Raw genomic sequence first — 13,277 nt, forward strand, 5'->3', positions numbered from 1 at the left:
TTTTGACTTGTGAAGTTTGTTTTTATGATTGAGCCATGCACAGATTTGCTACACTAAAATAGTAGGCCTATTTATTTCAGTTTTCCTTTTCAGCCTTTCCATATTCAAGAATTTCAGGGGATTTAAACTAGGTTTAAATAATTAAACAAAAAAACTTTTTTCAGGTAGGATCCACCTGTCAGAGCAATATGGATGACCCTGGATCACCCTTGACCCTGTAGGTTTGTCACCAGACAAGCACAATCCTCAGTACACCTACCACATGACTGGCTGTACAGCCCAACAACACACGCTACAATGTACATCCTGTAGGATCCAGATGCTCTTACTGCTGCACTGTTTGAATTTTAGAGAGAAAAGAAGTTACCCCAGGCTTTTACTATCCACAGCCCCACATGATGAACCATTCTCATAGAAAACAGAGCAATGTCATCCTTTCTCTCTGGTCCTTGGGGTCCTTCGTCCTGGCCCATTCCCTGATCCCCCTTCCCTCAAATCTGCAGACCGTCCTAGCTTCCCTCCTAGCCCCAGAACATCAAATACTCCATCCATGGGCCAGGTTCTGATCCCAGAACAATGAGCCTAATGAGACATGAAAGTTCTCACACAACAGATTTCTCTGCAGGTTCCTGTCAAAGGACTACAGGATCTATCCCCACAGCTCTCTGTCTTCCCTCCGTGCCTTATCATCAGTGGATAACCTCACAGGTTAACCCCTAGTAAAGTACAAACCAAGCCTAATTTTGCTGCTTCAGTCAAGGAAAGCCTATTACCTCTGAGCGTGGGAATGCAAAAAGTTAGCAAGCCAGAATGAGTAAGGCTCTTTTATGAAATCGGCCTGAACTCAATCCATTATTGAATTGTCATAATCACCTAATGTTTTATTAATTAGACACGCCTGGTATGGGGAGATTATGATGAGCTGTGCACTGTACTTTCTCTGAATTTGAACACAACAAAATGATGTGAGCCTTACTTCTGTTTGGAGTTTTCTATGTTTGCCTGGTGTAAAACATGCTTATACTGTAGGTTAGTTCCTCCCCTAGATTGTAACACACAGACCACTGTGCTAAGGGCAGAGCACACAAGTCAAACAACATGTTTACGAGGACTAACACTGTAGCTCTACAGTTACAGTAGTACATTATCAAGAGCATTTCATTTTTCAACATTGAAAAAAATGAAAGCTGGTAGGCAACAGGGTCTACTTGGAACCCACCAACCAACCCACTTATCAGTCAGCATTGGATAACTTTTGACAGACTTTTCTCTGCAGTCAATGATAATACTATGTTTGTCTTAGTAATGGTCTGGAGGGAAGATGCAGGTCAGAGTGTCACAATCTGTTCATTTCCAATGCTATGTCTGGCAGCAAGTGCGCAATTAAGTCAAATGCCACTATTAATTGACTTGTGCGTCATGGTCTGCCTGAAAGGCACATTGAATGAGAGGCACATTGAATGAGGCCAGAGGAAACGTATGGCTAGGCCGGCTTCATAGATGTGTGCCAAGCAAAAAGACACCAACGATGTGGAACATTTCAAAGACTGGCAAAACCAAAGTTATTGGCTTGATCCCTGGTAATCTAAATATGAGTATGCGTTCCAAACGCATAAGTACTGTAGCTTTGAATGACAGACAAGTTAATTTGACTGACTGTAAACTGGTAAAGATGACTGACCACTGCTCCACTAAACTATGCAGCTCAAGCTGACCCACACTTGCACTGCCGGACAGGAAAGTCCATGTCCCTCCTGGAACAGATGTCTGGAAGGGCATCAGACACTCTCTCTGAAATCTGAAACACCCAAAAGAATTAACGAGAAAAAAAGCAAACCTGAGGGACCAGCCAGTCTGCCATTAATGTTACAACCTTTAATAAAGGGATAAAGACTTATCCTTGTATTTAGATTTTCATCATTCTCCAAACAGCAAAAGGAAAAAATCGTTCTCAATATCTGTCCCAGAGTCATAGAATGAAGTGAGTCAACAAGGTGTGTCTGTGGGTTGGAGGAAGTGTTAACAATGAGGTGTGGAGACACTTCCAGGGAACTGGAAGGGAACAGTGCCATGCACAGCTCTGTGGGGGCCAAGGGGGCCTGGGTGGGGACGCTGGGGGTCGGCCACGTGGTTGTGACACTCTAGCTGTGGAATGGCAATAATTCCCCTGCGTGAGTATGGGTGACAGCTATGCTATGAAGCAAGCGGGGTAACACGTCTTTGTGGAAGTTGCTGTGGGAAGCCTTGCGAGTACTGTAAACATGTGTCTGTCTATAGATATTATGACTCAAGTTTGTTGGGAGTTAAAATAGGGTCCTGTCATTTTACGAGTCTGGCTGTATAGTCCATGGTCATGGCCTTGAGAATTCCCTAATACATTCACTGTGGCATGGGCCCCCCTCAAGGACAGCCAGAGGAGGCCCAAACCTTTAGCCTTTCCCCCTTTTCTGAATCCGTTGCTGTATTCAAGAGATTATTGGGAAATGAGAAAATGAGAAAACCATCTCATCTGACTTACCTGCTGAAATCAAAGCTTTCAATAGTGCTGTGTCAATTAGTCTCAGCCTTTCAGCTCTGACCTTTCCTCATGGGTTGGTGTTGAGGCCTCTCATTCATCTGAAGCCTGGTCCCAACCAGGACTGGAATGGCCACACGCTCCAAACCCAAACCTAATTACGAACACGCATCGTCTGCAATCGAACAAGACAGGTTTACCCCGGGCAAGGCTGAAATGGATACAGCAATATAGAGAGCATGCAGAAGAGAGTGGAAAAGATGAGCAGAGGAAGGCACAGCGAGCGAAAGAGAGACGAAAAGAGGGAGAGACCAGGAGAAAAACGAGTCTGACACTGACGTGACTTAATTGATTCCGTGCCACCTCATCAGTTGTGATTAAAATGAAATAGGACCTGTACGTTTGAAAAGGTTAAAACAAATTGAGGGTCGTAATCACAGTCTGTCTAACAACAAGCTTTTAATGAAGCTCCCTAGTCTCCATCATTTATCTGGGGCCCTGTTGAACGTGTGTGTGTGGTGTGTCTGTTGTACACAATCATGCATGATTATTGATCTAGGACAACTGATCATGTGGATATGAACAACTGATAAATCACAGATGCTGTAAATTCATATGGCAGACATGCTACTTTTATGATTATATTTTCCAACGTCATTTTGATGATCTATTATCCCGTAAACAGCACTGCAGTATATTTAAAAAGTAAGTAAGATAACATGATTTGAGCATTATATTTGTTATTTTTGATCGTTTACTAATTGATCAGATTCTCCGTGTCTCCATTAGATAACAGGAAGATTGAGGGTTTAAGTCAATATGAATGTTTAGCTAAACAGCAAGAAAGAACATTTAAATCATAAATCATTCAAAAATGCTCCAGGGCTAGTTATGGTGATCTGACTTAATGTCAAAAAGATCTCATGAAAATATTAATATTGGCTGACAGTGGTGTTTCCCCCCGTTTGCTCTTTGGCAGTCCCAAACCAGCATATTTAACAACGTTCACAATGTAATCTTGGCATGCAAACATCTTGGCAAACGGACTATAAACTACAAGTTTGAATATGTTATGTTGCTTGTGAAGTCCATAAACGTGTCTCAATATGAAGCATAAAGGCCATATTGGTTTTTTGGCTATTACCTTGTGGAAAGTTAGGAAATCTAAACATTGAAAATTAAAAACATTGCACATTTGTTTTCTGCAATTTTCCCAAAAAGGTGAAGTTGATACATGAAAACCTCATATGTTATTTCTGTGTAAGAAATCAGAAGTCATACCTGACTCCCCCCTTTCTCTCTTTCTCTCTGCACCACACACAGCTCACAGGAAGACGGTGGATGACTGGTGTCATCTGGTGGCCATTTGAAGAACGGATGAAAATCGCAAAAATTGTAAGTCAATGTTCCCTCCATGAACATTGAAAATACGCATAATTAGAACCAATGTTGAAAGTAGGAACAACTAATTACAAGTTTCCATGCTGTGAAATCCACAACACAAGTCATGAGAGAGTTAAAATTGTACTTATTTGTATTGCACAAAAGCAAACATTGCTGTGTTAACAAAAATTCACATAATTGAGGCGAGCTCTGCTAAATAAATAACAATGCCTGTATTTAATTTGAAACCATACCCTGAGGAATAGACACTGTTGCCTTTTTGCTCACAAATTGCCCTATTTTCAGTCGTTGCTGGGCTTTAGTCTAAAACCGTGTTGGTAGCCCACACTGCTGTCTCAGCAACAACTCTCTTCAATCGAAATGCAAATAGAAACAGATGCAAAGCAAAACCTTTAGCTAATTATACAGCAGATGTACAATGTTGGTCTCTGAGCGGGAAAAAGTGTAAAGCGCAGCATGCATGCTCTTTTTCAGACTTACAGGACCTTTTGTAGATTTAGTGCTGCTTCTTTTACAGTTGCCAAAAAGGATGATCTCTGTTTAGTATTTGATTACACAGACTGCCAAACAGTTATGAAGAGCTCACAAGGTTTGGCAAAAAACAAAAAAACAAAATACACAATAGTTACAATGATTGAATGCCTTAACGCAACACGCAGGGAGTGACAAAACATTTTCCTGCTCAGTTTACCACACTTAATTTCCTAAAATCATTCCACAGAAGCAAGCAAATTGCTTGCAAATCTCTCTTTCCTTTTAAACATTCTATCTATACATACTTTCTAACATAAAAAAGTGCACTTTTATGTCGATGATTTAACACTTTCAGTGCAGTAATGTGGCCAATGTCTGAAATGAATCTCTATAAGGCATTAAAAGATGATAATAGTACATCCCAAAGTTTTTTTTATACTGAATTTCAGAAGGAAAGCCAACTACATTCTATTTCATAAGAGGTATTTCCAATGTGGTGTTGAGGTTTCACTTCTCTAAGTAATGAGTTTGTGCAACCTATCCTGTTGTGCTTCCATGTCCAGTGCATTGGGTCATTGCAGCAAGATGCATTCAAGTCTCAATGTCAATCGTCCTTCTTGTCAGACGTGCTGTCTTCCTGGTTGTTCCCAGGGATTAAATGATTGGTCGACGGAGGGTCTAGATCAGCGTCAGCGTCTACCGACTGGAGTGCCTGGTGCCGCTGGAGTTCCAGGTAGTTGGTGAAAAGTTTGGCGTACTCTGGATGGTTTAGGGCAAAGGTCTGGAACTCAGCTGGAACAGCAGAAAGAGAGTTTGGTGGCAAGAGAACCACAGTAACAAAAACACTAAAAAACACAGACAATTTGTTTTTGTTCCAAATGGGGTGCATCTAGATCTGGTAGGGATACTCAAATGACCCAGTAACTTATTGCATTCCAAAATGCAGTGAACCCTGCCCCTACTAACCATAGGTGATGTAGCCAGAGCAGTCAGCGTCGATCTCCTTAAAGAGCTTGGAGACGTTGAGGTCACAGACACCCAAAGCTGAGCGCAGCAGAGAGGAGAACTCCTCTCTTGTGATTCGCTGATCCTCGTCCGTGTCAAACAACTGTGAATACATAGATTGAAACTTTAGCTCCCAAATAGTACCGTAGGGAATGTGGCCAGCCAGGGTCTCAGCACCCAGTATGCTGCCTCGTTCCCCTGTTAGCCGCCAACAAGCTCCCCAGGTGTGGCCACTTGACCAGGACCACGATAAGAGAGGTCGGAAATACTACCAGGGGAGAGGGAAGCCGAGGAGGAGGAAGCTAAAACGTGCTCTCTCTACCTACCAGCAGTCATGTCCGAACACATAACCCAAACACCTACCTACTACGACTACCTTGTTCCCGTGAGGACAAGAAGGCTGCTGCTAGGCCAACTGGGGAAATTTCTTTAAAAGTTTCTTGCCTTTATCAGATGTCTGTGCAACAGCCACTATATTCTCCCTGCCACATGGAAGTGAGGTAATCTTATTCCCCCAATGTCCTACTTCTGCAAACAACAACACACCCAGTATTGCCATACTCTCCATGTCCCAACTAGTGAATATTTGCTGTTTTCTGCCCAGCCTCTGTGAGTATACCCAAGTCTCAGCCTGTCTCATTCCAATGCCTTTTGATACAGACTCATGCTCAACAAGCATGTTTTGGAACAATCATGTTGCTAAAAGTACCTTGAAAGCCATCTGAAGGACCTCTCCTGTGTTTGCTGGTCGACACAGGATCGTCACACCTATGACGTATTCTCTGAAGTCAATGGTACCATCTCCATCCTAAGAAGTAAGGGATGCTGAGAAGTTTCACACTGGAAAAACTCCACAAGCAACAATTTAAGAACCACATTGTGTGACCTTATCGAGAAATAGACAGGGCTGGTTAAAGTTCTGTACAGACATGATGCTAAATATTTTAACACTACATGCCACAAATAAACACCACATTAGTATTCTTATAGACTTTGGTTCCAAATCATTCGATTCAGCTGTGAGTACGTCTTACGCCCCCGTCGCTCACCCTGTCAAAGAGAGCAAACAGCTCCTGCAGAGCAGGGTTGATGGGCAGCTTGAGGAAGGTAGCAAACTCCTGGATGTTGATGCGGCCTCCCTGACAGGAGCAGGCCATGGCGGCAAAGCCCTCCAGCTCCTTCTTCACGTTGTCCCACTTCAGGCTGGGGGAGACCGGGGAAGCAGGAGACAAGGACTTGTGGTGAGAAGTGATTGGGTTAGGGCAGGGGTCTGCAACCTTCTCTACCAAAATAGCCATTTTAGCCTCTCTTCCACGAAAGAACATTTATCTGGAGCCGCAAAGCTTATTTTACCCCTAAAATGAAGATAACATTAGCCTATAGCCTACATGTAGGTAATGTATATAAAATAACTATAGTTTGTTGCATTTATTAAATTATAGAACGACACAAAGAAAAAGGGTTACATGTTATTGCTGGTTTTACCTGTTATAATAAAAGGAAACAAACTAGCTGCCACAAAACTAACAACAGTGAGTTTACAGACTTTATCCACTTCATGAAAATACTGGTATGTTTGCTCTGATCAGCTTTCAGCTGCAGTTCCGAAACCGCTATTTTTCCGTTCATCTCTAGCTTTGTACTTTTCAGCAAATTCTGCGTGTTTGTTCTGGAAATGTCTATCAGCATTATTTTTTGTTGTTTGATAATCTCTCGCCACATATCAAGCATTCAGGTAAGCCAGCATCGTTGAACGTGAAACAAATGCATCCGTCCACGCAGAATTAAACTCTCTATTTTCTTCTGAAACCTTTCTGAAACGTTTCGGTCGAAAACGCAATATTAGCCACCTGGAAGTGCGAATACAGCAATGGACTTTGTAGGATGTGACGCATGGTTGTCAAAATATTAAAACGCTTTTGAAAAATGATTTTACTGTCACAGTATCGATCTCCAATATAATAGGTGTTCTATTAGAAAGAAAAAGCTACAGGGAGCCACTGCAGAGGGGTGAAAGACCCACATGGGGCTCCAGAGCCGTGGGTTGCAGACCCCTGGGTTAGGGGAATGTTAGATTTGCAGTTTGGGTTTACTCACAGAATGGTAGGACACAGCTGGTACATACTGCATTACTGTTGACATTTTCAGTATATCACTCACAGTATAGGGTTACTGCACAAGGACACCAATTGTGAAAAAGCAGTTTGACTGCCTTCTGAAACACCTTTTCTGTGCTATGTGAAAAGATATGGTTTAGTTGGTAAGTGTGGTGAAAGCTCAGTGCTGAGCAAGCTACGCTGCCAGCCTTACTTGAGTTTGCGGCTGATCTTGGTGAACTCCACCAGGCCTGCCTCCATGGGCAGAGTCAGTTCCCCTGCTGTGATCATCAGCCTGCAGTCCTCATAGGTGTGGTCCGTCACAGGGACTCCTAGGTTCCTGTGCGTGGGTGCACACACAGGTTTGGATAAGGCAGGCTGCCGCCTTCAATGGGATGATTTGATGACACTACACCAACACTTACTTGGCCATAAGATCTCTCACGGCGCTGGCGAACTCAGCTGGGCTCTTCTTCTGCTCCTCAGTGGGAATGTGTGGGGGGAGGAACTGGAGGGCAAAGGTCAACAAGGGTTACCAGAAAGTACAATTATGAATAATCAAATGTTTTGTTATAATGGAAAGTTGGAATACAGCTAGCTTCTTAGAAAGACATATGCATGTTTTATTTTAGTTTTCAGTGACGCAATACTGTCTACAAGGGTATGTCACGGGCCGTTTCAGAGTACTGACCTCAATCTCGACAGTGGTGTAGAGCTGGGACAGTGTGAGCAGCAACAGGGTTTTCCTGAAGAGAACACACCCACATCACAGCAACAGCCTGTTTACACGGTTGATCAAGGCCTCACATTGCCTTGAACCACGAAACATCATAGCCTGGATTGATAGCTACTCTCTCCAAGTGGAATAGCGAAAAACATGCCTCTCATGCAGTTAATTAGGAACTCGTGAGACAATAGACAGCTGCACACACTATTGAAACTTCTGTTATTTTTTACTTCCTATTGCAGCTAATTAGCACAACTATATGACATAAAAACAACAATAATAACAGCAGAATCTGGCTGAAAACTCACAAGCTAAAGCCTTGCCAGGTCCAGCTCACAGTGTCCTAAAAGGCAAAAGCAGATGACAAAGATCAGGAATACTCAGTTACCACTGGTTACCACACATGTAAAAAAGGATCAGATAACATCAATCATGTGCAGTGAAGCTAGGGAGTCAGAACATACCAGTCTGTTGGGATACCTCATGACAACAGGCTGTACAGGGACCCCTGGGATGAAGGCACCTGTGTGTGTGGAGGGAAGGGGGTAGATATGAAAAAGCTCTTTATCCTAGTACAGACAGCATTGCAAATTTGCATGAAATCTGTTATCGTATTCAAATGTCTATGCAAACTCTAGATCGTCCTTCCAGGAGGTAGTAAACACAGTTGTTATTAGTAATGCCAATGCTACACAGCGTTAACATCTCTTATAGAGACACATACTCATAGCTGTAACTTTTTGTGACCGCATTTTTACTAGTCGTATAGTGAAGTCTGGCCATCTAGGCAGAGTATGACCAGAGGGGGAATGGTTCAGGAAGTCATCGATATTTGCATGGTTTCCATTCTCTCTGGAGAAACCCTTATTGTTTACAATCGGGTGACCACACAAAGACCCCCCTGCTCATTGAGTGAGTGAATGGAGGTGTGTGACTAAAACAACAAACATCCATGGTTCTCCCAGCTCCATGAGCGTTCTCTTTTGTGCATATGCAAAACACAATGCTAACATGGAGAAGACTATAGCGAGACAGTCGCAAATGAGGTCTCCGTGAGATGACAGCGTCGTTGATACGATCATGCGATGGCACCCAATGAGCTACACAGTGGTTTGACACGTGATTCAAGAGATTGCATGTTTTCCACCACAGCAAACAGCACAGAGGAAAGAACGTAGTACCTTGCTTGAATGTGATGAGACACGAGCGATTGGTGCACGTTCCCTCAGGAAAAATGAGAACCTGAAAGACAAACTAACGTGAAGGCCTTCGAACTCTACACAGAAAGTTATGAAAGCAGATGTTTGCATGACCCCCTAAATCACATCCTGTTTGTGTGTGAGACAGACCTGTGGCCAGCAGCCTTCAGACTTGGCTCTGCTTTCAATCTCCAGAATGGTGTTCTTACGAGAGTCTGGGTCCTGTCTGGAAACCAGCACTGGCTGGAGACAGCGCACAAACCCTGAGGAAGATGAAGCACAGAACATCAGATACACATCACAACACGTGACACACTGACAGCCAATGAAAGACAGAGGAAGGAAACGAGACTCACGGCCAAATATAGGAGTTGCTAGGTTCTCTGCTCGAGATACAGTGGAGGGCAAGCCTGCAACAATGCACACGATCCCATCAAAAAAGGTGGAGTGGGGTGCTACAGCCAAGATGGGGGCTTCAGCGCTGCTGACCTGCTTCCCTTTCACCACCACTCTAAAACCCATGCAGAAGTAGTAGGTCCTCCCCAGAGCTGCCATCACCCTCCGACACATGAACCTGCCCAGAGAAACCAGACAGTCGATTTGCTGGATGTAGTGGAAATGTTGGTCATATGCATAGATGTATGTGTATGAAATCTATAATCTTCTATGTTCATTGGTAAGAGACAGGAAGGGAAAATAATTAAGTTGAGTTCAAAGGAATGTGAGGTGCTGATGGCTCTGTGGGCAGCTTGCCCTGGGGGATGGGTGAAGCATTTTATATGGCCTTCTGTCCTCTGGTTACTGTAAGGGGTCAATGAGACAGTTGCTCTGAACTTTGGCTAGAAGGACTGTGTCCTGTTTCATTGTTTGTGTTAATTAAAAGTATTGTTTGAAGATGGTCACACAAAGGACAGTTGACCATCTGACTGGTCAACCCCTGTGGCTTTATTATCTACTGCTCTGGAGAGAGCTGTGACATCAAAGAACTTTGGGACACACAGAATGCAGCAGACAAGTGGAGAAAGGAATGGTGGAATGGAGATTTGGACTAATCCACAAGAAAATGCGTTTTGGAAAAAGGAAGGATATGAGAATGAAATGGAGGTTGTATGGTCTGCATAACACATTTATCTTGAGATTTTGCTCAGTTAACACATGGAAAGATCATGCCTCTACAGTTTGTGTGATATATTAATTTTAACATACAAGGGCATTTGTAATGAATGCATATTCATTTTGTCAGACTCATATGTGGAACAAGTAATATGGGAAAAGGAATTTAACACGTTGAGCTTCAAAGTTAAGGTTTGAGAAACTATTTGAGTATTGATAGAAGGATTTTTTAGAGTTACATTTTGGAGAAGTGATACTGTTTAACGATTGTTGATGATTGATAGAAGAAGTTGTTGGAAGAAGTTTTAGATATTTCAGGCAGATTTGGGCTCAGTGGTCAAGCTTTTGGTGAATTTATATTATTCTTCAATTAGATTTTTCTTTTAGGATATATAATGATAATGGGTCACACTTGGTTAAAGGAAGTTATTTTGGAGTTGATAGGAGTCAACATTGTGTCAATTACTTCAGTTGAATGAGAAAATGGGATCTTGAAGTCGGACGACAAGAAGTCAGTAAAACACAATTCTCACTCTGGGTTAAATACAGTCAAACATTTTCAACTTAGCAGTATTTCATCAAACCCCCACAATCTTACCACAGAGCCAAACTTCTGACGCTAAAGTAATAAAACCATAAAACCCCCATAGTCACTTTCTGTTTGGATCACTCAGTCATCAGTCAGTCATAAATTACTAAACGTCATCTCTTCCTCTCTAAGAAGCCCGCGCTTCCCTTAAAGAATCTGTGACAAATATTGCAACAAAGTCACACAACAATTTTCCTCGAAAGACTCCTGTAAACCCAAATTTGTTAAGTTAAGCTTATCAGAACATGGCAACACCATCTCAGCACTTCCTGTAAACATATGTCAACATCAAAAACATATTCTAGTTAGTTCATCATTGCTTGCAGGCAATCTAGAAACCTTCTCCAGCTAGTTTCAGCACTAGCATTTCTCTGTGAAATAATCATCATTGTTAGAGTGAACCCCACATTTGCATACAGCAAGTTGTTCTACAGGTGAAAATAAGAAACTCCCTGTTACCATACCTTTCCCAAATTCATATGTAACACCAATGATGTATTTAACCATCAGCTAATGTGTTTAACTCTTTTCCCTTTTATGAATTGACAAGCTTACACTGAAGCAACCAACTTTTGAACCAATCTTTAGAGAATCAAACTATTTTAGAAAACAACCAATTAAGAATAACCTCAACTTTTAATCTCTTATTATCTTTTCTTAAAAACACTTTAGGAACCGTTCAAATTACTACCTTCGGGCCTTCATGTTCACACAAATTATTTTTGTAGCTTAATCAGCACCCATTCCAAAAGGGGTTTTTAGCAAGCAGTTGCTTGTTGGGACTTTCGTAATTCACCAAGCTAAACTCAGTAAACTTACTCTGCCTTGCCAATACATAGAGCAGGGCGCTGCTTATACCTTAGATACTTTATGAACAAATTCTCCTGCAGTAGTTGTGGTTTGTGTTTCAAAACCTACAGTGGGCAGATAAGTCATACAGCAAACCACTTTCTGTAAACTAAGCCTATTGCTGTGATATCAGGCCATCTATAACATGAATAAACATTTCCCTTCTGAGAACAGATGATATGACGTAGATTGATGTTCTGCAACTGTTTTAAACAAGAAGTCCTCTGCAACAAGTAGGCTACATGGAGATGCATTCCTCCGGCAACTTGAAGGATTGTAAAACAAACAACATATTTTGGATTTATAAATGTTGGAGATATGTAGAGGCAGTAATAATATGGGCTAGCCGTCAATAGAGTAGTAGTAGTAGTGTGTTAAGAGAAGGTGGTTTTACCTTCTCCATCCCGTCATGGGCTCCACCGCACCTTTCAGGGGGTGCATGAATGTTGTTATGACAGCTACCGGCCATGTTACCATGAGAACCAGGCACATGAGAATGGCTCGGATAGGAACCAGGAAAATTCCAAGGAGTACACACTGCAACCAAATACACGCACACAATCATTTAAACACAATTCATATGTTCAAACGCACACTGCATTTGACAGAACCGTAATGCGACCACTGAGATAATCACATTAGTATAGGTAAATCCACCATGTTAAAGGAATTTCTGGAGGCCACAAAGAGCTCCGTTGTTTCTGTTGCACAACAATACCGCATTACAGAAGATTTCAAGGTTTCAACGGATTAGGTTGGCTATGTAGCCTACCTAGTGTTTAATCACATCACAAGTATGAGTAACAGCCCTACTTGCGCGTGGCAGATAGACATTGGGTTCTAATGGTTTAACTTTGAACAAATATAATATATTTCAACCACAACTATAAATGTCATACTCACTTTTATAACATCAGCTTTGGCCAATTTCACCTCTTGAACAAACGGATTTAGGACCGCCGGAAGGAATAACGACTTTTGCCTTGGTAGAGCGCACACTCTCTGCGGCGGCATTCTAACTTTAGTTCTATAGGGAAGCGGCGTTGCTCGTTTCAAAAACAACTATAGCACTAAACTTCCTCGATGAGAATATTCTCCCCCCATAGCCGTCCCACGTCAATATCGACGTTCCACCGATTGAGAAACGGAGCATAGTTCAGTAAAGGGAACTATTCTAGGCCCCACCTACCACGATGCCGGTTAAATCGGGTTGAACCTTCTCTATCCCCACCCGATTACCCTGACGAAAACACAAGCTAAGCAACCGCTAGCTCAGATTAATTGTTGTATGTCGTTTTTTTTGTAG

The 13,277-nt window shown here is 42.3% G+C and overlaps 1 protein-coding gene across 1 annotated transcript; it reads right to left on the minus strand.

Moving 5' to 3' along the window:
• Positions 1-4,026: 4,026 nt before the first annotated feature.
• Positions 4,027-13,210, minus strand: lpcat2 (lysophosphatidylcholine acyltransferase 2). The gene is made up of 14 exons (XM_047042781.1): positions 12,875-13,210; positions 12,366-12,508; positions 9,777-9,994; positions 9,571-9,683; positions 9,403-9,463; positions 8,686-8,744; positions 8,530-8,564; positions 8,186-8,240; positions 7,920-8,002; positions 7,709-7,834; positions 6,448-6,601; positions 6,108-6,206; positions 5,360-5,501; positions 4,027-5,185 (listed from the first exon to the last, which is right to left on the minus strand). The coding sequence occupies exons 1-14, from the start codon at positions 12,983-12,985 to the stop codon at positions 4,998-5,000; spliced, it is 1,587 nt and encodes a 528-aa protein (XP_046898737.1). The 5' UTR covers positions 12,986-13,210; the 3' UTR covers positions 4,027-4,997.
• Between the last annotated feature and the right edge of the window lie 67 nt (positions 13,211-13,277).

The sequence above is a fragment of the Hypomesus transpacificus genome, chromosome 19 (genome assembly GCF_021917145.1).
Source record: "Hypomesus transpacificus isolate Combined female chromosome 19, fHypTra1, whole genome shotgun sequence".
NCBI lineage: Eukaryota > Metazoa > Chordata > Actinopteri > Osmeriformes > Osmeridae > Hypomesus > Hypomesus transpacificus.

Bases quoted from the DNA above. Each gene is read 5' to 3' on its own strand.
- lpcat2 (XM_047042781.1), bottom strand. From the start codon at position 12,985: ATGCCGCCGCAGAGAGTGTGCGCTCTACCAAGGCAAAAGTCGTTATTC. The intron at 12,509-12,874 runs GTGAGTATGACA...ATTTGGTTGCAG, and splicing joins CCAAAGCTGATGTTATAAAA to TGTGTACTCCTTGGAATTTT. The intron at 5,186-5,359 runs GTTAGTAGGGGC...CTGCTGTTCCAG, and splicing joins CTCTGGCTACATCACCTATG to CTGAGTTCCAGACCTTTGCC.